At 42.0% G+C, this 27,066-nt stretch overlaps 1 protein-coding gene across 3 annotated transcripts in view; it reads right to left on the reverse strand.

The window, feature by feature from the left end:
* KIF13B (kinesin family member 13B) overlaps positions 1–26,822 on the reverse strand; it is a 128,166-nt gene extending 101,344 nt beyond the window's left edge. For 2 of the 3 annotated variants that reach the window (XM_065055607.1, XM_065055606.1), the window contains exons 1-2: positions 26,665–26,822; positions 18,140–18,233 (exon numbers count right to left, since the gene is read on the reverse strand). In XM_065055607.1, coding sequence (XP_064911679.1) covers positions 18,140–18,233; positions 26,665–26,719 — 149 coding nt within the window. In that variant the 5' untranslated portion in view covers positions 26,720–26,822. Of the gene's footprint in view, positions 1–18,139; positions 18,234–25,660; positions 25,682–26,664 lie in introns of those variants that run through there. The other variant, XM_065055608.1, reaches the window with a different exon arrangement.
* Positions 26,823–27,066: the final 244 nt, after the last annotated feature.

The following is a 27,066-nucleotide window of genomic DNA, read 5'->3' on the forward strand; positions in this document are numbered from 1 at the left end:
CACTGGGAAGAGCCTGGCTCCATCCTCCTGACACTCACCCCTGGTACCTTTGGCCTTCCTGGCCACAAGGACCCAGCGCTGGCTCAGCTCACAGCACCCGCTGTTGCCAGCTGGTCTCCCATCCACGTACTGACCAGGCCTGACCCTGCTTTGCTTCTGAGACCAGATGAGATCGGGCGTTCTCAGGGTGCTACGGCTGTATATATCACATGTATGTATATATATATATATGTTCCCCAAGTATATCCTTATAGTATCTGAACTAAACCCTTTTTCCATGCTCATGCTGCTGTCCCCAGGACCCCCAGGTCCCTTTCCCCTACAGTGCTCTCCAATAGGTCATTACCCAACCTACACAGGAACCTGGGGTTGTTTGCAACACGAGTTATCACTGCTGAAACACATATAGAATGAGTGGAGTGTATTTTCTTTGCTGGCAACCCGGCTCTAGTTTCCGTAGCATTGGATCGAGGGGGAGGCAGAAACGCATGGTGGCTGTTGAGCTGGTTATGTTGGCTGGGAAATCAGCCTCCGGTGAATAAATTATTTGATATAAGTCATTAATCTAATGAACTGTATAGCTTCAAAACACTTTCTGTTTGGCTGTATATTAAAAGCAAACACCTACAGAATGTCCCTTGCTTATATCTCCCTCGCTCCACCTCTATTTTTGTCCCTTGAACTTGGATTTTCCCATCGGCGCCTTAAGCACCGAACGCTCGCAGAGGAAGAGCCGGGTCGTGCAATCCCAAACACGCCAGTTTCCATTTATTGTTCCACAGAATGGGAGGAAAATCTCCCCTCTCCAAGCACAACACGGCGTTTCAAACATTACATCTGCCCTCCAGAGCTGAAAGGGAAATAAATCTGGTCAAAACGTGACTTGCAAAAAGAAAGGAAGAGAAAACGTTATTGGCGTCAAGCTGTATTGTAAGAGATTGCTTGAAAAGCTGCCAACGCTGCGATTCCCCACTGATTCCTTGTAATAAATAGCCCCAGAAACTCAAGGAATACCTGATATGATTTTTATTTTCACTGCCGCGCAGTTTTGAGCCACATTCTGACACCAAAAGAGATGTTTTTAAACTCTTAAGCTCTCTTTTTATGACTTTTGTATCAAGTCCAATGCTCCTCTCCAAAATCAGGCAATTTTAGGCCTGCCTAAAATTCACTGAGCAAACCCCATAGAAATTAGCAGCAACAAAAAAATCAGATCTCTTTGTATCCTCCCCAAGCTATTTTTTCTTCTCCAATGGAACATTTTTGAAGTTCAGCTGCTAAATGTATTTAGTCCAATGATGTCTGGGTGCTTAAAAGATTCAATCCTAAAAACTTTCAACCAAATATGACCCTTTGTAGCACTAGTTCATTAGAAAGGAAACAGGGACATCAAAACACTCCTGTGCTTGATGGGAATGAAACCTTCATTAAAAGTAACCCTGTTTAGTTTAAACAGTTGATTTAGTTTAAACACTGATGCCTAGTTTAACTAAGGAGCCTAGAGGTTGTTTTATCAATTAGCAACATTCAATGACTTCCAAGGCCAGCGAGCTCACTTGTATGATGTTCTTATTATGTTCTTATCTATTGAACTATGACAGCCTATACATGTGGTTCACAAGATATTATGATATAAATATCATCAAGATATTATAAACCAAACACAGTTTGGGTTTGTGAGCACATTTGTCACCTGGTTTGATGGCATTAACTCAACTACTTATGCTATCAACAGATTCGAAAACAGATTACTTACAAGTGAAGCTTTTCTTGTTTTCTTTTTAAATAACAGAAAAGCATCCAGAGTTTCTTGAAGCCTCTTGCCTTGTTCCCAGTGTACGGATCTGTTCTGTTCTGTTTTGTTACATTGGGAGGAAAAGCTGGACAACACCTTGTGTTATCTTTCCCAAAGTTTCATGGCCGTGTGTTGTGCATTGATAAGGATCATGGATGAAAACACGGTGGTGAAACTAGTTCAGCTACTCACAGGAGTTGACACATTCAGTGTAGGGTGAACTGCGATTTACATATCAACAACAAGCTAATGAGCCACAGCCCAGGCCGGCTGGTGATACCGGAGGTGGGGGGACATGCCAGAGGGCACAGAGCCCCATCTTCTGATATGCCCAGCTTGGCACACAAAAGGGAAATGCTGAGACCCTTCAACCTCTCATCATACAAGTCCCGTCATCCATGGTGCGGAGCCGTAAGAGACGGGATCCCTCAACCTTTTCTTTCTTCCTTTCTCTCTGCTCTTCCCTTCTCTCCTTTTTTCTATACCCCCATTTCTTTGTCTCTCCTTCCATATATACGTATCCCTCTCTTTCTCTCTCTCTTATACCTTAGTTTTCCTTCCCTCTCTACCACTCTCTTTCCCTTTTGAACATATAAGGATAACGCCACCTTCAAGCTCTGCTGTTGGGTTCTGGTTAAATTTCATATTACAACTACTGATGGTTGCCAATACATCGCTCATAGTAGGACTTCTGCTGTTAATGTATTGATAGGTTCTGTGATATCACAAAATACTTCTGCCAAGTCACTAATTGCTGTAATTAGTATTTCCACCACGTGCTTTTAGTAAAACTCACAACTGAATTGGACCCCGGGGGTGATTGTTTGTCATTCACTTCACATAACGGCACAGAATTAACCCGGAGTGAACTCACACCTGGTCTCGTCTGTTGATCAGGGTGCATGTCATATTCGGAGTGAACTCATCCTCATCCAATCTATTGGGATGGGACACCATGGAGGCAGACACCTTGGGAGGTATGGGCAATTAACAGCGTTGCTGTGAAAGGCCAAATGGCCTAATTGGGATGATAGCGATGAACGATCTGTTGGATGACCAACTACCAGAAGAAACCATGAACCAACAGCTACAGGCGAAATAACTCATTCTGGTCAGTACCATGAACATTCCCCACGTTCAAAGACCCCAGACCCATTTCCAGAAGTTTTCTTGGTCAGTGTGAAGAGGGAAGAGACGAACCGCCTTCTCCTATCTCGTGTGTAAACAATCTGGGTTATAAACCAACCTCACGTACAATGCGGGTTGGTGGCGTGTAGCTCTTCAATGCGTCCCCCGATGTACTTGTGGAGCGCTGATATCTCTTTATCTCTCTGATATCTCAGTGTTCCTCCTCTCTCTTCCTTCTTCTTGAACATATAAAGTAATATAATTGCAAGTTCTGCTGCTAAAGTCTCGTTAAGTCTTGCATTGCAGTCACTAATGGTTGCTAATCCAGAGTTCGTAGAAGGGCTTTTGCCACCAGTGTGTTGATAAGTTCTGTGTTACTCTAACGCACTTTTGCCAAGTCACTAAATTCATCATTGGAGCCCTGCGGTGGTTGTCTGTCATTCGCTTCGTGTTGCCATGCAGAATTAACCCAGAGTTAACTCAACCTGGTCTCATCTGTTGACCATGGCACGCATCCCAGTTTGCTTCATAACCTTTGCTGTTAATAACATTACACATAAATCTGTATTTCTCTAAGTTTTAGGCTTTTGTTCACTTTGTATTTGTGATTCCCATCCCTTCTTACAGTGCAAGTTTCCACAATGACACTTTCTACCACAATGGAAGCGGACCCACCACATAAAACACGTCACGATTTACGACCCTCCGGTCTCCGCAGTCTATGGTACGAAGACATATTCGAGCAAAACAAAGTAATTTAAGCAATGAGACAAACAACCTGCTGTCAGCAGGTATCTTGGGTACAAAATATCACATTTTATACTCAGTCCTATGCTAAAGTTCCACTTCCGAACCTTCCCATGAGCTCCCCGCGTCAACACACAAATCAAAAGAACGAAGAAACAAAGGGTAAGAATCTAAAGCCGTTTCATACCACTGACCTAAAACTATGTGATGAAGACTGTTTCCTATCACAGGAACCAATATTTTACTGAGGGATTCTAATAAAACCCCAGAATGAAAAATACATTAGCAAAGAGCAGATACCCAAGGCTACAGCACCGAAAATGGGTTTGATTTCGCAGAATGACGACTGCAAAAGAAACCAACCCCCTTGCCTTTTCAAATACCGAAGGACACAAGTCAAAATTCTGCCTAATTTTATGGTTTTGACTGAATAGAAACCATTAGTCCATCAACATGTTTCCATCAAGGAAACCTCAATGCTAACATTGCATTTAAATAGGGAGCAGCAATTATCCAAAACCTCCACGGTACCAAAACAGTTTCAGACAAATCACTAAACAATGGAATAAGGTAGAACAGAGAATATAATTAACCAACATCACTTAGACTGCTAGAAAAGTACCCTCATTGTTTCAAACAACTTGGTTGTTCCCTATTTACCTTTTTTGCTTGCGGGATTCACAGTTAAAGCAGCATCACTTGGTTGCTGATACCACAGTTATCAGCGGTAAATCTTGCACTGATGAGATAAACGTATCATATACATTGTTGGTTCTGCATGCAAAGCCTACAATTAATTACCAGGAATAATGAGTTATAAAACGCTAGGATATCAAAAAAGAAAAACCAACCTAAAAACAATTCAACGCAGCTTATCTTAAATTTCTAAGCACGTGGAAAGATACGTTCGGCTTCTCTGCAGCACAGCGTACCCGCTGTCAAACTCCATGAAGCATTAATAGGTGATTCTTAATGAAGACGCTTTTAAATGTGAAGAATTTGAGCTATGAAAGTGTTTACTGCTCAAATGGAACTCGCTGCTATTAAAGCAAAGGCACTTTGAAGTTCCCCGTGGCTGCGATTGTTTCAAGCATTAAACAGCAAGATAAACCTTAAAACACAACTGCAAGACTATTTTAGAGCTTCAGGGAGAAACGTCAAGCAGCAGATAAAACCGTCACATACTGCTGATACCAATAAATACTCCATGTATTTGGTGAAGGAGCTCGTAGCTGTGTGATACTTTAAATTTACTAAAGCATTAATAGCATCTGTGCTCACCCAAGGCAGGTAGATCAGGCCAGAGAATCTCCAAAAAGGGAGACTCACCCAAGAAGTGAGAAAACGCTGTTTTCCGATTGCTCCCAGCTCAAGGTTGGGTTGGTCTTCTGGAAGTTGTGCTCTGCGTTCAATGGTTGATGGGTAGAAATGTGTTACTCAGGCTCAACAGGGAATGAAAGGGTGACAGTGTTCAAGAAGACAACGTCCCCAGGCACGTGGGGTGAGCTGTGGGGTCGTCATTGCAGGGACAGCAGTTGGAATCAATGATCCTTGTGGGTCCCTCCAACTCAGGACACTCTGTGATTCTGCTGTTACAGTATTTGTGACTTTGAATAAGAGAATTCTAGAAAAATACCAGTTCACCTGAGAAGTAGGAGCTCAAAGGAGGAATGTGTGGAAACTGAGAATTAGCATAGGGTTTTTTTGTTTTAAACACTTTGTGGTGAATGGTTTTACTCTGACTGATTATGCCCAGGAGCAAATATAAGATACTGAAGTTACGTATGCGCTGACAGGAGCTGACGATGACAGATCTGTTTCTACCCAGGTGTCTTCATCTGCTTCTTAAAACAAATCCCATATGCGATGTTGATATTCTGGGGCGCGATTAAAAATACGGTTTATAAGCAAATACATTAATCTCTAAAACATGTATAATTTGCTAAATGGTTTTACATGCGTTGGCCTATCTGCTTTCGTACCTGTTCATATACCTGATTGTTCTATATGTTAATGAGTTTTCGAGAAAAGCTTTGCTCTGGGAATTTTTCTGTTTCTGTTGAATTTGCTTTCAGAGAATGTATTCCCAGCGCTTTCCAGCAGCTCAACCACAACGACGTACAAACCTCCCAAGCGCAGCCTCGTGCACCAGCTTAATGGGAAAACATGGAATGAGACAGCTTGCTTAGTCAGCAATAAAATTAATTCTTGTTTCTAATTTCTCTGAAAACATTGAAATCCTCCTAATGCTGCATTCAAAATTAAGAGGGCTTCTTAGAAAGCAGCTTCGTCACATCTCCAGGGTGCTTGGCATTTGCCTGCTGCTGTACGAAGCCGTAACAGGTCCTAAAACAGGAGCTTGGCTTTGGCTGCATTGTAAGTCTTGTAAGTCCAGTCTGGAATAGAAATAGTAGTTGCACCGGCTTGGTGGTGCAACCACTCCACAGCATTCAACTGACTGTAACACATAAAATGAATGATTTGTCTAACTCAGTTTCTTTTGCAGCAAACTGATAGAATCATAGAATTGTTTTGGTTGGAAAAAACTTTTAAGATCATTGAGTCCAACCGTTAAGCTCACACTGGCACTGACCTATGTTCTGAGAACCTCATCTCCATCTGTTCAACCCTCCAGGGCTGGTGACTCCAGCACTGCCCTGGGCAGCCTGTTCCAATGCCCCACAGCCCTTTGGGGAAGAAATTGTTCCTAAAATCCAACCTAACCCCATCACACTTGTGCTCCAGCCCCTCAGCTCCGCTCCCTTCTCTCAACTCGCTCCAGCACCTCAAGGCCTTTCTTGTTTCAGCAGGAATGACAACAGTGCTCCCCAAAATGCTCTGGATTTATGCCCAGGCCCAACAAACAGCGATACATATCCCACTCTGATCAAACCATGAATTTCCTCTCCCGTGTTTGCACATCACGTCACCTGAATGAAAAGGGAAGGAGGAGCTTGGGAAAAGAAAGCGGCAGCTCCTCAACAACCCCCCAAATTGCAAATAAACACATATAGTGGACGATTCTTTATCCTTTGCAATGGCTACGGGCCCTCTATCTCTACAGAACATGCAGCAACAGCTAATTACCCATTTGGAAACGTTGGATTTGTGTGCAGAGCGTGTCCTGGTTCAACGTGCTCTTCTTGGGCAAGAACAGCACCATGAAAACAGGACTAAGTCGTTCAAAAGTGACTTTTCAAGGCTATTTTGGGGTCCTTTTCTGTCCACCTCTCAAATACCTTAAGCAAGAAGGTTTGAGAAGGGGAGGAAATCCTCTCTCCCCCAAAATTCGCATGTGCCATCATATATTACTTATAACATTTCACATGAACTAATAGAAAAGGCTGCAAAGGAGCCTTCTAGGAGCAGCTATAATTGAGATATATTAAATTGCTTCATCAATGGAAAAGGTTCCCTGCAAAGCATCAATGGCTCATATAGGAATAGGCTGCAGCGGCTTGGGATTCAAATCATAAAACAGAGATCTCCCCCTAAAAAAGAACAAAAAACTGGTACTGCTATTATTGTCACTCCTTTTATTATCCATACTGCCTTCGTTACTGTATTTTAAAAGGATCCGCAGTTCAAAACAGGATTTAAAAGGTCTTCAAACAGTGCTCTTCAAAAGGCAATTAAAAATCCCTTTAGTAATTGTGCTGGTGTAAGATTTTTCCTCCTTTTCGAGTTCACGGAAACAGACTGAATGTAAACTCATATTTCATTAAAAACTCGCTCCAAAATTTAATTATAATCCAAATCATAATCATTTTCAAAACAGTGAAGATATTTAAGTTCTAGCCATTTATTTTTATAATATTTTATAAATCAGACACGGGAAAAAAACCACAATTACCCCAGAATTAGTTTCTAGTTGGCCTGGAGATGCCCAAACAGATGAAGTTGTCAAGTGAGTTTCTTTTGCAATCAAAATCCCTTTTTCTGCAAGGATGCATTTCTCCAATACTTTTCCCTAAAGAACCGAGCTCTTTCCGAGCATTAAACCTGACAACAAACTCGGATTAATGACTTTTATGCAACTTGGCAACAGTTTTAAAACTTGTTGGTGCCAATGAAGTCTTGAGAAATGCCAAAATTCACAGCAAATACGAGGCACAAACACAACCCATGAGCTCCTAAATGCTGATCTTCTCCTTAACCTGAGCTAACTGAATTTATCCAAATTCTAGCTTAAATATAGCACTTGAAAATAATATATCACTTAAAAATACGTATCACTTAAAAATATATATAACTTAATCTATATCACTTCAAAACCACTTTGCCAACATCTGCCATTGTCAAGGTTCGAGGATCCGAGTGGTAGGTCATGTTCAAAATGCAAAGAAAAACGTTAATACGTCATAATCCCCGGTAAACTGGAATGTCTGGCAAACTTTGCTAAGGGTTGTAATCCCTAATGTGAAGATCCTCCCAGAATCACCCCAAAAAGTCAGGCAAGAGCTTTGCTGAAAGGAAGGAAATAAACTGAGGACTGCAGGATGAGCATGAAAAAAGGGTTTAGTTCAGATACTCTCAGGATATAATTGGGGAACATATATATGTACATACATGTGATATATATACAGCCATAGCACCCTGAGAATGCCCAATCTCATCTGATCTGGGAAGTGAAGCAGAGTCGGGCCCGGTCAGTACTTGGATGGGAAACCATTTGTATACATAAATATATATATGAAGCCATAGCACCTTGAGAACGCCTGTATCTTGGAAGCTAAGCAGGGTGGGGCCCGGTCAGTACTTGGATGGGAGACCATAGATATACATAGACACACATACGCAGCCATAGCACCCAGAGAACACCCAATCTCATCTGATCTGGTGTATGGAGATACAGTGGAAGATTTGGCGAGGAGGTTAGTTAAATGTAAATACACTCAAGTGACTTACACCTGTCTGTAGAAAAAGCACATACATCACACTAATTGTTTTACTGACCTCGTGTGCTTGCTGAGTAGAACCTCTGTGGTAGGTAATATAGGCCTGTGAGAAACTCTAGGCACCTTATCACTATGTCTGAGATTCCTGCTTTGTTGTGAGAAAGAGCGGGAGGCTGCGCCTGCCTGAAGCCTTGAAATACAGGCGAGCTCAGCAGGCACAGCGATCTTCCAGCAGGGCTGAACTGAATAGCGCCTGCGTCCCCGCTTGTGTCACCTCTGCCTGGGAGCTTGGGTGAGGCTTCAGAGATCCCCCAGTAGAGAGGTAACTAAAATCAAACTTGCTCTTTGCAAATGCATTTGTGGCCTCTGGCTCTTCTTGTGACGTGCCTGCGTATGTGTACACACCTGGTGAAGCTTAAGCAGGGTCAGGCCCGGTCAGTACTTGGATGGGAGACCAGCTGGGAATAGCGGGTGCTGTTGGCTCAGCCAGCGCTGGGCCCTTGTGGTACCTGGGGTGGGTTAGAAGGGGGGTGGCCGCCAGTAGGTCAGAGAGGTTCTCCTGCCCCTCCACTCTGCCCTTGAAAAAAGGGTTTAGTTCAGATACTATCAGGATATACTTGGAGAACATGAATATATATATACATATATTTTGATAGACCGAAGCAGAAAACTTGATTTTTACCCTCCACGCTTACTGACGAAGGACAAAAAAATCCAAAGCTCCACCTACTCCCCAGATGAAATCTTGACCTTTTCTGAATATCGGGCTTACCTCACATTATGCAGAATACCGCGTTTTGCCCAATGTCTATTTAAGAACCAGTATTAATTATGGATACAATTACCCAGCAACAGGCGGTATTTAAACCGAGTGCTGTGGGCTTCGTTACCACATCGCACGAAGGTGTTTTCCAAATGCTGAATACGCCATTTAACAGCATACAAACAACTTCCAATTTTATTCATGAATTATCCTTGGAGATGGTAAAAAAAATCCCAAACATCTGGACCCAGCTGCAACCAGCTCTAAGAGATCCAGCTTAAAAGCTAGGAAGAAATGCTGGATTAAAGTATATAATATTTTTAGCTTTGAAGAGTAACACCGTTTCGCTGGATATTTATTTATATGATATTTGGGAGCTCCATCGGTTCCACCTTGTGCCACCATCCCAAGTAAAACACCTCACCACAAAACCACAGAACTGTTTATTATCATCACAGATCAATTCATGAAGGACTAATCCTTTGCCTAATTAAAAACCTATAGCAAAATACAGTAATAATTCAGCATGCTTACTCCGTATCACTCGCATTCCTGTATTCAGTGTGAACCGTCGTGGTTCTACTAATCTGGAATAATCCCCATATCGAGCGTGCAAAAACTTGATTACAATTCCATTAAACTCGCAGCAGCAGCAAAGATAATTTAGCAGGGGCTGGATGTCCTGGCTTTGTTAAAACCATGTTTCTCTTTCAGTGACTTTGCCTGTAAGCTAAAGCTTTCAGATTAGCTGCATTTTCCTGGAGAACCAGATCCATGTTTTGGTGAACACAGCAATGGAATGCGAGGTCATTGATAAGGATGGATGAACATCTCGCCAGAGGGGCAACGAGAAACAGGTGACCAAAAACTGACCAACAGAGTATAACATCCCATTCACGTGATAATTCATATAAAAGTGGGAGATCACAAGGATCTCGTCCCTTTTTTCCCTTTTCCTCATGGCGACATCAGGAGAGGACCTTGCGAGTCGTCCCTGTGAACTGAGGCCAGTGACAGACTGAATCCAGTTCCATTGGCTTCAGAGTCCAGTCCAGGACTTCGGGTGCCAGAGCAGTTGCCGGGACTTTCAAGATTGGTTTTGTATATTTTGTATTATTTTCTCTATTTTATCAGTAACATTAGTAAAACATTTTTAATTTTCCCAACTCTCTTCTCTCTGTCCTTCCTTCCCTCCCCATTGCCTGTCCTTATTGGGAAGGGGGGAGATGGGGTTAACAATGCATCCACCACGCTTTATTGTCACCCCGCAATCAAAACGCTCGACACGGGGATAATTAAAGAGATAATTACCACGTGCAGAGGCTTTGCAGAGAGCGGGTGCGCGGGCTGGAGCGAAGTGAGGACGCGAGGTTTGAGTTTGAAATTACCGCAGGACTCATTTGTGAGCACTAAATAAGATAATCTGTAGGCGGAAGAGACGCTCATAAGCCTCAGCTGGTACATATGTGGTTTCGACAGATGAGTAAAGCAACCAGATAATTGTTTCCTCCCAGAACCAGCCCTGTTCCTCTGTTCTCCACCGCAACATTTGCATCTGCTCTTAGTCTCTTCTTTCCATTCTCACCTCCCGAGTGTTTGCTGGAGTGGGACTTCTCCCTTCCCGTGGTGAGTGGGCTGCAAACTCTGCAAAGCCGTCGGCTCGAGCTGCGTTTTTAGGGAGAAAGCAGAACTCCATGGGCTATCGGATGAAAGCTGGGTGCTGACAAACACCAGGCAAGGAGTTCCCAACAGCTTCCCCTTTGTACCGCGGGACCCAGGCGTCCAGGAGGGACCCAGGAGTTCTGGAAGGAGCCAGGTATCCGGGAGGGACCCAGGAATTCGTTTGGGACCCAGCCATCCAGGAAGGACCCTGGAGTTCGGGAGGGACTTCCAAACAACGCATCCCTTCATCTTCTGTCTCCTCTTGCTGTGCAGAAGGATCTAAAACTTGAACAACATCCCCTCGTCTTGCTGATTGTTGAAACAGGTCAAATAACATGAAATATTGAAGCAGATATTGAGGTGCTGCAACAATCGCAATTTTCCCAATTTACTGTAAGAGCTTGAAAGCAAACACATGCAGAAACAATTTCCTCCGCACTCAGCAGCTTTATTTCTAATTAAGATAGTGGCAGAATCAGGCACAATAAAATGTAACAGAGCATGGAGTGTAACATAATCCGCTTTTGAACTTCTAATTCTAAAATTACCACCACAACCACAAAAAATAGACAAGTTACCCCAAACTGATGCACACGAATACCCCCAAACTTGTCCAGAGCTCCTCAGGACAATCAATATCAACCATTAAGAGGTACAAGGTTTCTCCTTCACTTTTCATAATAAGCCCATAAATAATGTCAGAAACAAACCCTGACAGGTTTAATATCCCATTTTCCAAAACCTAAGGAATTGAGAAGACTATATGGGATATTATCTATATATTCCACTTGACCATAAAAATACACACACTGCAATCACTTGTAACATCTTCAGGCATTTAACCACCTCCACGTCCCACCCCAGGTATTCAGATCATTTCAAATTATCAACACAATCTAAAATGACTGTTCAGCTCCAAGTTATTCTGGTTATTCCCCGTCAACCATTTTGAACGGCAACAAATTTCCTCTCTTGCACCTTTTTTGATCTTATAATCACATTAATCTGAGATCAAGATTTTGGGGTTTGATCTCAAATACCCTCTAAATAAAAACTGGTGAGAACAAAAACGGTTTAAGGCAGTTAAGAGGTTTAACAGACTCATTTTATATATATTTTTACGTTCTGTTCTTAAAATTGATATGAACTTACTTGATGAACTCATGATCGACCCTTATTTAATTCCCCCCCAGTTTGTGGCCACTGGGTCGGTCCCCGACCTATCTTAATTTGATTTGATAAGATAAAATACATCTATAGCCTTTAAGTCTTGACTTAACATATTAGATCAACATAAGAAGCAAATGTTTCAAACTTAAACTCAGCTTTTATTACCCATCCTGTGTCTTGTTTGTGCTGTCATTTGTAACTCATTAGTGTCATTTCCTTCTTTTCATATATTCAAACCAAGTTCTGACTTGATTTCTACCCTTTCAAAGAATTCCTGCAGAAACATCAAATGTTATGCTCTTTAAAACTGTTTTCATAAGAGATATAAAACCAAGTTTAAAAAGCCATGGGGTTAAACTGGAAAACACTGCATCAAATCCCAATTCCATTGAAACCGAGTCCAGAAAACGATCCACACTGAGCCAAACTCCACCAGACTCGTCTGAAAGCAAAGGGATTTGTCTGTTCTAACACGAGGATTTAATGAGTCAAGACAACAATTAACACTCAAACGAAGTTCAAATGGCCTGATATTCTGAGGTGCAGATATAGGCTTGGCTTTGAAAACAAAACTGCCCGCAGTTCTCTCAAGGCTGCGCTAGAGATTTACATTAAAGCTGCATTGCTCTCAAATATTTAATGTGTTCATATGGCACAAAGAGCGAGGTTTGGGGGTTGGTTTTATTTTCGGAAATGGCCCTTCCTGCCGATACTGCTTTCACAGCACCCCAGAGTGTCAGGGGTTGAAGGGCCCTGGAAAGCTCATCCAGTGCAATCCCCCCATGGAGCAGGAACACCCAGATGAGGTTACACAGGAAGGTGTCCAGGCGGGTTGGAATGTCTGCACAGAAGGAGACTCCACAACCTCCCTGGGCAGCCTGGGCCAGGCTCTGCCACCCTCACCCCAACAAGTTTCTTCTCAAATTTAAGTGGAACCTCCTGTGTTCCAGTTTGTACCCATTGCCCCTTGTCCTATTGCTGGTTGTCACCAGAAGAGCCTGGCTCCATCCTCCTGACACTCCCCCTTTCCATCTTGATCCCCAGGAATGAGTCCCCCCTCAGTCTCCTCTTGTCCAGCTCCAGAGCCCCAGCTCCCTCAGCCTTTCCTCCCACGGGAGATGCTCCACTCCCTTCAGCATCTTTGTTGCCCTGCGCTGGACTCTCTCCAGCAGTTCCCTGTCCTGCTGGAACTGAGGGGCCACAGCTGGACACAATATTCCAGGTGTGGTCTCCCCAGGGCAGAGCAGAGGGGCAGGAGAACCTCTCTGACCTACTGACCACCCCCTTCTAACCCACCCCAGGTACCATTGGCTTCCTGGCCACAAGGGCCCAGTGCTGGCTCATGGTCACCCTGCTGTCCCCAGGATCCCCAGGTCCCTTTCCCCTACACTGCTCTCTAATAGGTCATTCCCCAACTTACACTGGAACCTGGGGTTGTTCCTGCCCAGATTCAAGACTCTACACTTGCCCTTGTTATGTTTCGTTAAATTTTCCCTGCCCAACTCTCCAGCCTGTCCAGGTCTCTGATGGCAGCACAGCTTCCAGTGTCACCACTCCTCCCAGCTTGGTGTCACCAGCAAACTTGCTGACAGTCACTCTAGTCCCTCGTCCAAATCATTGGTGAATATATTGAATAATACCGGCCCCAGCACTGACCCTTGAACACTGCACTAGATCCAGGCCTCAACTGGACTCTGCCCCATTGACCACGACTCTCTGGCTTCTTCCCTTCAGCCAGTTCACAGGCCACCTCACTAACAGCTAAACCTTTGACAACATTCAGTTCATCTTGATCTTAATCTTCGTTTTATCTCCCAAAGGATTAAAAGGCTCTCCAGCTTTACAAGAAGAACAAACCTTCAGTCTGAAGACAAACTACGGAAAGTTTTAACACACTGGAATATTCCATAGCAACCGTTGTCTGGAATCCATCATTCCTCTGAAATCAGCAATTTCTTACCGCTTAAATCAGATTTCTTTTATTGTCCTTTTTCAGAAAATTTGGTGAGTGTTGGTTTTATTCTCTCAACCATTTTTACTTCCTCCTAGGAGAAATTTCTCCTTGGCGGTATTATTATCAGTAGTCACGACAGTAAGTATCACTCACCTACAGCTCTGAAAGGTGTTTTAATTACAAGGAAAGCAGCCCAAAAGTATTTCTCCCCACAGCCTTTTCCAGGGCTGTCTCAGAAACAAAATGGGAATTGGAAGGTAGAAGAACCTTATACAAATGTCCCTTGAAAAGTTAAATATACTTGGGCTTCATCCAGCTCCTCAAAGCAGAAACCATCAAGCTCAGATGTTGCAGGGCTACAAAAATCAAGTCTAAGATAATAGTAATGATACGGGGAATTAACAATTAACTAATTAACTTAAAGAACTAAAGAGCCAACACTTAGAGTACAACCCTTCTGAGTTTCCAGAAATCAATCAGATTAAGTGTAATTATCACAACTTCATGAGCAAAACCATCATCTGTGTGCACATACAAAAGTAAATTCGTTTAAATGCACTGATCCCTTAAAAGCAAATGGCTCTAAAAAATAGTTATGAGGATACTCAATTATTGAAATATCTATTACAAAGCCTTAATTATAAAGATATTGTAACAGCTGAAAAGGAGACATTACAATAGCCTATAAACCACAAATTGTAACAGCCCTCCCTAATTTTTAAGCAAATTCTCATCATAAAAAGGCTCAATGGTGGTTTTTTGGGCAGCTTTAATAAATGCTTTGTTTTAAAAATATTATGGACTAAACACAATGGATTTCTGAGATTGTGTTAGTTGCAATTTGGCTTGTGGTATATAATAAAACTCCTTTCACCAAGCTGTCTAAAATAATCATTTTTAACATCTTTTTGATAGGCCTTGTTTGGGAAATGCAAAACGACAACGCGAGCAAATTGATAGGAATAATAATAATAATAATAATAATAATAATAGCAGCTTTAAAGGAAGCTAGAGCAATTAGAGTCTATCTGGAGGTTTTCCAATAAATCAATTCCTAGAAACATTCCAATTGTTGCCTAGGACTTAATCCATTGACTGGAACCCAAAGGAGTTCACACCCTATTTCAAGCACAACCCACCAAGAGGTCATTTGGGGAAATTTGGGACCAAACTCCAGGCTCTGTAGCAAATTATTTAGGGAAAGCAACCAAAGATCGACCATTTGCACACAGTCATTTTTATTTTAATATGAGAAACCACCACTCGACCAAACCCACCCCATAAAAACCCAAGGTTAGTAAAAAAGCCAAGCCAATAGATTTAAAAAATCCACAGCCTGTTTCTGCTCTTTAACTCAGAGACAACTCAAAGCAATAACTCAGGTGTCCTGGTTTTGTTAAAATCAAGTTTATCTTTTAGTGAATGTGCCTGTCAGCTAAAGCTTTCAGATTAGCTGCATTTTCCTGGAGAACCAGATCCATGTTTTGGTGAACACAGCAATGGAATGCGAGGTCATTGATAAGGATGGATGCACATCTCGCCAGAGGGGCAACGAGAAACAGGTGACCAAAAACTGACCAAGGGAGTGTAACATCCCATTCACGTGATAATTCATATAAAACCGGGAGATCACGAGGATCTCGTCCCTTTTCCTTATGGCAGCATTAGGAGAGGACCTTGCGAGTCGTCCCTGCGAACTGAGGCCAGTGACAGACTGAATCCAGTTCCATTGGCTGCAGACTCCAGTCCAGGACTTCGGGTGCCAGCTCTGCAGTTGCCGGGACTTTCAAGATTGGTTTTGTATCTTTTGTATTATTTTCTCTATTTTATCAGTGACATTAGTTAAACATGTTTAATTTTCCCAACTCTCTTCTCTCTGTCCTTCTTTCCCTCCCCATCGCCTGTCCTGAGTGGGAAGGGGGATGAGGGGGTTAACAATACATCTGCCATGGGTTTATTGTCACCCCACAATCAAAACCTCAACATCAGGTTTTGCCTTTTGAACTGATCTGAGATTTTTGGCAGAGATTTTTGCAGACAGACCGACACGTGATGTCAATCTCCGGCCTGCAAGGACCACCTTGAGAAAACACAAATACGTGTAACTGTGACACAGGGTAATTCACCCATTAAACTATTTATTTACACCTACTCACATCCCAGATTGGTTTCTACAAAGAGCATGTAAATGGGAAAACACGCGTGTTTTTCAAAAGACATTGGTTGTTTTTCCAAATATCACTCCCTGCACGAGCACAGTTGAGTCACGACAAGGGGGATGTGACAGCACACATTTCTGTTTCTCATTTTGTTATCCCAGTTCCTAAATTGACCGTCGCATCTTCATGAGACACGCAGCAAAGCTCTTACACTTTTCAAACTTCTCCCACTTTGCAAGCGTCCAGCGAGTGTATTTACCACTCTAGGTTTGCCAGAATTCCTCACTTCAGACACCAGAGAAGTCTAAAATCAAAATGAATCGCTCTAGAGCACAACCCAAAGTTGTTGACGGTGGATTTGGAAACAGAAGCTGAGGTTAAAACAACCCGCAAACTTAGAAAAAATGAAACTAAACCCAAGCTCTTCCTTGAGCTGATAGTTAAGATTCCTCCGATGGAGTTGCAGGAGCCAAAACAATTTAGCGGCAGCTCCTCTCAAGGGTGTTACATGTTTGATACGACCCTGCTCCAAATCCTCGCTACTCCAACTCTGCTTTAGAGATGCGTCATCTCACTGGTTGCAGCCAAACATTCAGTGTGATTCATGAGCCTCCACTTTTCCCTCTTCTATTAAATCCCCCCTGATAAATTGACGATGCTTCCTGCTCAGATTAGCGCAGGGGGATTTGTGAGGATGCAAATGAAGCGTTCTTTGGGCTCCCCATCCTGGCTGGGATGTCAACACAATTGCCAAATGTCAACGCAATTGCCAACCGATTCCTCCCTTGCCAGGGGCACAGTTTGCGTGATTTATTCTCTCCTGGCTCCACTATGAACGTTCCCTTTTAACATATATTAGGGAGTATAAACTAAGAAGCATTTGATTGGTTGCCATGTTATGGAGAAACTACAAATAAAATTCTCAATCCAGCTCTAAGTACAAGACTCCATTTCCTGCCATTTTTAGCGGTTTTAAAGGCTCAAATCGACACAGGTATTTGGCAGCTGAACAACACACGCGTCTCTGGAGGAGGCAGATACTGATCCTAACAAAACCGCCCCACCACACACGCTCTGTTTGATTTTCAGTAACTTATTAAAGCTCTAGTCCCACTGGCTTTCAGCTGATGACAATAGAAATTACATAGTGCATCTGATGATCTCTTTGCTTTTCCATTTACTGCCACTCAGGTTTAAGAAATGTGTATTATCAGAGATCAGGCCAAGATTACTTCTACTGGCCACTGACGCACAGTTCAGCTTTACATGAGAAAGCAATGATATGTTGCATTTAAACAACGCTCTTCTATGCATTTCACTGAATTTTTCTCATTTCTGTCACTGTTAAAACCACTTTTTTTTTCCCCAGAAAACAAGTCATGATTGACTATAGATGTCCAGTAATGCATTTTGCCTTTTCCTGCACCCCTTTATTTTGTTTCATGCACGCATTTTTCATTTCCTCCCCTTGCAAATAATAAATTAATCACAACCGTAACCCTATCAAGCATTCATTTCAAGAATTCATTTCATTACAAATCGACAAACTGCACCCTGCTCAATCATTTTGCAGATTTAAATTCCTCCTGTTCCATAATAAGATATGAGAAGAACCGAAACAGTTCACAGACACATTAATTGCTGACACATCGTTTAGAGCAGGAAGCAAATGCAGGAAGCGCTGGGTTTGCAAAGCATCTTCCCAGCATGGTGAAATCAGCCTTATTTTATAGATGATGGCAATGACGTTGAAATAGTATTTATTATTTTTTAAATTGAAAGCCCTCTGTCAAGGCTTCCATTTCCTAGTTGTTAGCTGCATTTAATTTACAAAACATGACCTTCCTAATTCAAAAATCTTACCTGGCATCTCCTTTGGAAAGGTTGGTGTTTACGGGGTGAAGTATAACCTTGTTTGCATCCACATCCACCACACACTTTGTATGCAGATCAAGCTCTACGAAGAAACGAGAAGAAGGATTATATACCCCATTCCTTCCTCCAGCACCAGATTTATTCATGCACCCATCAGCTGGAGAATAGAAACAGGACTATTGCCAAATCCCACTTGTAGAGACGCTCTGACGGGATGGATCCCGTCCAGCTCTTTTCAAACTGAGAAAGGGCACTTTTGCTTTCACCCAAGGACAATCAGCATCTACAAGGCAATTTCTGTGGGGAAAAAGAACCATGGTGATGCAGTGATGCCAACTCTCGGTCCTGGGGTGCCCGGTCTGAGAAATTCAAGTCATGGCAAAAATAACCAAGGTGCGAATGCATAGAAAAGGGCTTGTCCTTCCCCACTGGGAAAGTCCGGCTCTTCCCAATGACTCTGAGCAACGGGATGTATACTATGAGTAATAAGAATATTTGGAATGTGTGAGAATTCTCAGCCACGGAGGCGGGGAAAACAAAATAGAAGCTTGACAAGCATCCAAGGTATCCACCCAATGACAAATGGAGTTAGATATGAAAAAATAAAGCACAGAGGCACTTGGAATCAAAGTCACTGCCTACAGACATAAGGGCTTGGATATAGGTCCGGTCCTACGTTCTTAGCAGTGATGCTGACCCTGGAAAGCAAGACTGCAGATCTTAACTACTGTACAGCACCTTGACTTCTTGCTGCTCTTAAATAACATAATAAGAGGATGTTTCTTTTATTGATGTGTTTTGAAAGAAATGCTACAGCCTTTTGCTGCTTGCAAGAAATCCTTCCGAACAAAACTGCCCCTCTGCTGTTAAACTGTGCTTTTGCAGAGGAAGAGGTGGACAAGGTTCAGAAGCTGGTGTTTATTTTCATCTCTCTCCACGCCCTGAAAGCAAATTCATCCATATGCAATACGTGCTTGCTCAGATGAAATTCTATTCTTCCTACACCCTGTATCCGACGAGCCACTTTATCTGGGTCTGGCTGGTTAGTGATTAACATTGTGTTGCACTGACCTGCTTTTCCTCAACTACTGAAGGTTTTTACACGCTGCCTCCCTTGTGCAAAGCATAAGGTATATGCACTCCATATATAAGCAGTCACTCACCTTCCACCACCACTGTGCTCAGACTCCTCTGTAAGGCACTTTAAGTTGCTTCAATAGCAACGAATTGCTGTATCAGCTCCTGGCGCCCCATGAAATAAACCCCTAAGAACACCCGTATTCAGCCTCTTTGCTTGGGTTATGTATCTCGACAGCCTTGAGGCTGCTTATCCCAGTTACCTTGGCAAAATGCTCGCACGGCAGCTCTCCCTTCGGCTGAAAAAACAGCTTAAATCCTGTTTTAATAGCACATCGTATACTTTCTACAAATCCCATGACTAAGCACGTTCTTCGACTGCTTTCTGATTTCTTCCGGTAAGTTGAGATATGAATCTTAAAATCCTATCGTCATCACTTCCACCTCATTAAGCTGTTAATATTACTAAAGCAAGTTAGTCTTACAGACAAATCACCTCCCTGCTCTTTGGGGTTTGATCACACATGGACTCCACCCTTATTTTACTAGTTATTGGTAATTGGAGCCCTCGCTGCCCATGAACAAAATGAGGATGCTCCAACATAAGGTGATTGTACCCATCTAAAAACACTGAGTGGTTTGTCTTGTAGCAAGGACTCCTTTGTCCAGCCTTGCTATTATTATTTCTTTCCACTATCCACACATTGGGTCTGTGTGTTTGTTCACAAAAAACAAGAGCAGAAGTTGCCCACTGTCAAACTTTGGAGATTGATCACAAATCTCACACCTCGACAAGACTTCAAATCTCACCTATTACCATCGCCAACCCGCCTCTACCTTCAGTCATTACCAAGCAAACAGGCTCATTTGCTTCAACCAATCCAGAAACTAATCAGCTAATTGCTTTGTGAAAATTTAAACCCCAACTCTTATCATTTCCAGAAACATTTATTGCAGGGAATTAAAGCCTCTTGCACAGATTTGGAGTAAGAGAGCGGTGATGTGCATAATAAAAGGGTAACGCTTATCCCAGCCACTATTCCACATTTAAATTTGACAGCTGTAGGTGTGTTAAGCAAAGATGGGCTGAGTGTAAGAATAATTAAGTCAGGTGCACCCAAGTTACTCAGAGTCTCTCGATGAGTTTTTAATTTGATTTGTGAAATGGAGGGTGGGGTTTGAAGGCCTGTTCTGGTTTTGTTAAAACCAAGTTTCTCTTTCAGTGAATTTGCCTGTCAGCTAAAGCTTTCAGATTAGCTGCATTTTCCTGGAGAACCAGATCCGTGTTTTGGTGAACACAGCAATGGAATGCGAGGTCATTGATAAGGATGGATGCACATCTCGCCAGAGGGGCAACGAGAAACAGGTGACCAAAAACTGACCAACGGAGTATAACATCCCATTCACGGGATAATTCATATAAAACTGGGAGATCACGAGGATCTCGTCCCTTTTCCTTATGGCAACATTAGGAGAGGACATTGTGAGTCGTCCCTGCAAACTGAGGCCAGTGACAGACTGAATCCAGTTCCATTGGCTGCAGAGTCCAGTCCAGGACTTTGGGTGCCAGAGCAGTTGCTGAGACTTTCAAGACTGGTTTTCTATATTTTGTATTATTTTCTCTATTTTGTCAGTAGCATTAGTAAAACATTTTTAATTTCTCAAACTCTCTTCTCTCTGTCCTTCCTTCCCTCCCAATCGCCTGTCCTGAGTGGGAAGCGGGGGGGACGGGGTTAACAATACATCTGCCACGGGTTTATTGTCACCCACAATCAAAACCCACGACAAGGCCATTCTTCCCATTTCCCTTCATTTTTCAACTCCTCACTAAAGTTTAAAGACAAAAAGAAGACTGGGATAGAAGCAACACAGATGCTGGCTCAAACCACACGTTCCTGTGTAAATCCAAATTGACTGCACCTTTGATGAGCTTTACGAGTGTTGTAAAGAGAATTTGCGTCACGAATACCCCATGGGCTTTTCCACTATTCTAAGAAATTTGGTGTATTTCAAATCAAGATCAGGAAAAGCAAAAGCAGGATTCGGCAGGCACTGGTATATTCCCAACAGACAGAGAGTATTTGGGAATCCTGGAGGGAAGAGAAACGAGCATTTTGGAAAATACTGGACATTATCAACCCCAGCGATACCGGAGCTTTTGCAGCCACTACCCTAAAATCTCATCCCAACTTAAGGTTATTTTATTTGAGAACCGAACACAATGATCCTAATCAACAGCTTTTACAGAGCAGTTTGAAATAATCTTCAATTTATGTACTGTATCATCTTTCATTTTATCCACAACTTATTAAATCGGGCCCACCCATCGTAACACCTTTTAGTACAACAGCCACGGTAGCTGAAAAGTCTGTTACAACTTACTTGACCTTCCTTTTTTCCCCTCTTTATATGCTCTTTTTTTTTCACATGTTATAACAATTAAGGGAAAGCATTTTCAGTTCATCAAGAGCCTCTATTTCCACGTATTTTTTCCCATCAGATTTCTATTTAAGAAAGTAGTTTGTGATGGTTCACAGTTTTTCAGCCCAAAAATGTTAATGTTAATCCCAAACTGGTTGGGTTGAAGGGAGCTCTGGAGACCACCCCATCCAACCCACTTGCTAATGCATGATCACCTAGACATACCAAATAATTAAAATAAGAAATAAAATACCATTTGATCCTAAACCGCGCTGAAATGAAGGTGTGAAGCTGGTGTTATAACACAGGTCGAATAAAAGTTGTGATGGATTCATCCTGGTCCCACTGCAGGTTTAGGGCAGCTGCACCTAAAGCCAACTCAAGTATAACAAATCAAATGTGAAAGGTTCCAAGTGCACGCACTAAGCTCATAAGCCAAAACTGGCCCCAAATACAAAAGCTCAAAATAATCTCCAGTACAGGCCGAGACAACAGAAATTTTATATTTTAAATTGCTGGTAGATTTTTCAGGGGATTAACATTCCCTTGAAGGTTAGAACTGGAATGTTGTGGCCTGAGCCTTCAATTGCATTGAGTACGAAATTAAAGTTGGGATTTTTTGTACCTTTCTTTCTGGTCTAAAAACCAAAACAAATGGCAATAACACAGAGAAATGTTTAAACTGCAACAAAAAGATTTAAATGTGTATTTATCACCTAATAAAGAAGCTGTTGTTTGGGTTTTCATTTTTGATTTAAAATGAAATACGAAAACAAGTTCAAAGTCAACAGGCCAAGCCTCCGTGCCAATGTTTGTTGCCTTAGAGTGACTCTTCCCTTTGCTACACAGAAGTCACCACAAATAAAGGAAAAACTGACTATATGAGTGAAAATACATCTAAATGACAATGCTAAGAGCTTAAATGGAAAAAAAATAGTTTATGCCATAACACTTTTAGGCCATTAATTATACGGCATAGTAACGGATCCGTTCTTAAATAGAGAGTAATTTGACTTGTCCCTTAAGTCTATCAACATGAGCATCTTTCAAGCTTCTCTGCTATATATATATGTGAACTACACAAATAAAACTCATGAAATTTTCAGTTTGCAGCAATTAAAGTTCATTAAATATGTATGAGTGCATCTGGAAGGGCAAACAGCGCTATCTAATCTTGATGACGAAGTACAAGTCAACTCAAATTCATGAGCGCGTTGAATGCAAACAACGTCTCCTCCCATGTTAACGCTACCTTGTCCGAGTGGTAAAAAATAATCACACAGAATCAACTGGGTTGGAAAAGACCTCAGAGAATTATTCAACCTTTTGCTGTTTCATTCGTTAAGGCCTTTGGAGTTAACAGGAATGAAACGCAACAGCGTTTGCTCTGCCACCGAGCCCCAAAAGCCAAGATATTGTAGGACTACTCACTGTGTATATCTGACCCTGTGTTGAGTTCAGCAAGCAAACGTGATACCAGAGCAGCAGGGTAATCTCACGCCGCTTTAGGCTAAGTCTAAAGGTCTAATTAGCACAAGAATCGTTTGCCTTTGTGGCACTGGGCTGATGAGTAGTGGGGAGTGAGCCTGTAACACCTTAGCAGCTCTTAAAACACAATTGTTCCACTAAGAAACTCAAGATGAAACACCAGCCCTACATGCCTTACCCGTTTGTCACCCGATCTCTGCGTTAATCCTGCTCATACTACAAACATGGCTTAAAGGTTCCTGACAATCACCAGGAAAATTAAAAACTTGAGGTGCTCGCTGATGACACGGATGATGGCGATGAAAAGTCCTGCATTTTGCATATTGCCATCAGCATACGACGAGTGTCATTTCATCCTTTCCAACGCCATCATTAATCTTGTAAGAGCGCTTGCACAAACTCTAATTTATAGATAAGTCATTGCTGTTGTAATTTCCAGTGGGGGGAAAAAAACAAAGAAAAACAGAGGAACAACCCCCATTTCAAGCAACTGGAAACACAACCTCAGCTAAAGGAGGATGTAAAATTACCACCCGATGTCGTGCTCAGAGGCAAATCCCTTCCTTAAAAACACTGGAGACTTCACCATCAAAGCACAACAGGATGCGTGTTTGAACATAGAGATCAGTCTGGATGAATTTACACATAAACATCATAAATATCTAAGAGTACTTTTACAGTGGTCCCACACCAATCTACCTGGCAAAGCCACCAGGTTGGCCGCTTCTATTGCTACTCAAGAAATCACTTTGTGGTATGAGCATTGCACAGTATTTACCCGACACAGAATGAATTTCTGCTCAACGGAGCCAAACGCCGGCAACGTTTGTAAAAGTAAATCCCGTGCAACTCCAAGATACAACAGCAGAAGAGCTTTTAGTACCATAAACGTATAGATCACCACTTTGCATGAGGATGAAGCCGGACCCTCAATACTATCACCCCGAATAACTGATATTTGGTATGGAAATCCCTTCAACACGCACGCAAGGAACCTATTGCGCTTTTATGAGCTGTATAACTTAGTAACAGTTTAACACGCTGCTTTATTAACCTAATAAACCCTCGCCTTAAGAAATTCGTAATTCAAACACTAAAGACAAACCACCAGCACCACAAATAAACACCGGGAAGGTTTTAAAGCTTAAATTCCAACAGTTGTAATAGTCTGAGAGGTTTGCGGCTTTAAGCCGAGGGAAGGAAAGAACGTTACTCGCGAGCCTGAAGAAAACAAATAGTTGTGTCAGGTCCAAAGCCCCAGAACTTCACACAAACACGACTGAGAACAACGTGCAGACTGGAGAACTTCCGAGAAGCCCTTGAAGCCCATTAAAAAGGCAAAGCCGCCCAAGCCTTACACCTGGGGGCCCTTCAGAAAATCGACATTTCATTTGGAACGGTTAATTTAAAATTTAAAAAGAAAACGTAAATATTAAAGAATAAACATTTTTTAAAAGATAAATTTTAAATATTTTTTAAAAATTAAATCTTTAATTTTAAATGGTTAAATTTTTAAAAATTTTAAAATGAAATTTTAAACATTTAGGAAATTTTTAAAAGTGACATTTCAAAGATTTTTTAAAATTTTAAAAAGCGACATTTTAAGGATGTAAAAAATTTTAAAAAGCGACATTTTAAGGATGTAAAAAATTTTAAAAAGCGACATTTTAAGGATGTAAAAAATTTTAAAAAGCGACATTTTAAGGATGTAAAAAATTTTAAAAAGCGACATTTTAAAGATTTTTAAATTTTTAAAAAGCGACATTTTAAAGATTTTTAAATTTTTAAAAAGCAACATTTTAAAGATTTTTTAAATTTTTAAAAAGCGACATTTTAAAGATTTTTTTAAATTTTAAAAAGCGACATTTTAAATATTTAAAAAATTTTAAAAGGCGACACTTTAAAGATTTAAAAAATTTTAAAAAGCGACATTTCAAAGATTTAAAAAATTTTTAAAAACTACATTTTAAAGATTTAAAAAATTTTAAAAAGCGACATTTCAAAGATTTTTTAAATTTTTAAAAAGTGACATTTTAAATATTTAAAAAAATTTAAAAAGTGACATTTAAAAGATTAAAAAATAAAAAGTGAAATTTTAAAATATAAAAAGATTTTAAAGCTAAATTTGAAAGATTTAAAAATTTTAAGTTAAATTTTTTAAACGTAAAGATTTTAAATATTAAATATTTTAAAAATTTTAAAAGCTTTTTTAAATTGAAAATTTTTAAATGGAAAATTTAATCTTTTTAAATGGAAAATTTAAAATTTAAAAACATTTTTTAAAATTTTTTTTAAAAATCTAAAAATTTACATTTTAAAAATTTTAAATTCTTAATTTAACCTTAACTTTAACATTCAGTGGTAAGGAAACCACACTCTCCCCGTCTCCCCCGGATCCGTGCAGCTCAGCGTTAGGATATTCCCCAGCAAGGCAGAAGCTCCAAGTCGATTTACTGCTCTAAATCTACATTCTCCCATCATTTTTCACCCCCGCTTTGCTTTCAGCGCTTCTTCCCCACATACATTTTCTGCAGAACTCAGTCTGTAGCTGGAAACAGCCTGAAGCCCCCTCACGCGTGCATGAACATATATAGAATATACACCAGGAGCCAGAGGTGGAATATCCATCCTGCGGGATCCAAAACTTGACCGAATGAGGCTTCCGAGAGCTCGAACAAAACGCAGATTTGGGTCAAAACCCCTCAATAACGACATCAATTCTGCCTCCTCTGTGAGGATTTGGAGGGAAAAATCCACCCTACGCGTTCCTTGGACTTTTGCCTCACCCCTTGGCTCAAGTTGCTTTTTCACCCTCGCTTCCTCATAGCCTAGAACAAGTTTTTTCTAATTAAAACACGCATTAAACATTTAAACCAACGCCCGCGCCACGGTGTGATTAACACAACCCTGAGGCAAGTTTCGCTGAGGGGAAACAAATAAACAACCCAACACAAAAAATTAAAGATTTCCTTGTCAATTCACGCGTCCTCTTCCATGTTTTTGTGTTTGGTTTTGTGTGTTTTGTCCTTATAGTGGCTCATAGAGGGTTGACGCTGTCCCACTCGCTCACCAGGGCTGAGAGATGATTTACCACACGGAAAAATACAGAAAAATAAGGATTTGTCCCCAAAACTCCAGCAAGCAGGAAGAAGGAAGAGCAGGGCTGTAAAAAGCAGGTGTAGGAAGCGCGGAAGGGGGTGTATCCAGAGGGGAGGAGGCAAAAAAATTATATATATATATTTTTTAAAAAGCCTTAAAACGGGGCGAGCTGAGGAAAAACGTCAGGAGTGAAAGCAGCTCGGCTTCACCCCCAAACCTACCTGTACCTACGCACAGGAGTAAATAAGTAAATAAGTACACATATATGGATATATATGAAGCCCCCCCCCCCCCCGCGGCAGGACACACCGATACGCCCCAGCCACACACACCTGCCCCTATAGACACCTATGGGCCGGCCCCCCCCGGCCTCCCGCACCCCTCAGGCCCGACCCCTCACACCCACAGGCGGGACAAGGGGATCTCACCTCGGCGGTTCATGGGGCGGACGCGCACCGCCACCTTCACTTTAGAGTCCCCCATCGCGCCGCTCGCCGTCCCCGGTGCCCCCAGCCCTGCTCGGCTTCCGTCTGCGGAGGGACACCCGGGGCGGAGCGCGGAGACCGGGAGGAGGCGCCGTGCGTGACCAACGCCTGCCCGGACTACAGCTCCCGGCGTGCACCGCGCCGCCCCGCCCATCCCGCTGCCGGCGCGCCGCCGCGGTGCACTCTGGGAGTTGTAGTCCTGAGCGCGGGCATGCTTGCAGGGGACGCGTTGCATGCTAGGATATGTAGTCCTAGAGAATCGGGGGGGAGGGGGCCCGCATGGTGTTTGTGGGTGAGTTTGTAAGGTATGTTTAACGAAAACCAGTGGGTTTTACATCACTGAGG

The sequence above is a fragment of the Columba livia genome, chromosome 3, assembly GCF_036013475.1.
Source record: "Columba livia isolate bColLiv1 breed racing homer chromosome 3, bColLiv1.pat.W.v2, whole genome shotgun sequence".
In the NCBI taxonomy this organism is placed as follows: Eukaryota; Metazoa; Chordata; class Aves; order Columbiformes; family Columbidae; genus Columba; species Columba livia.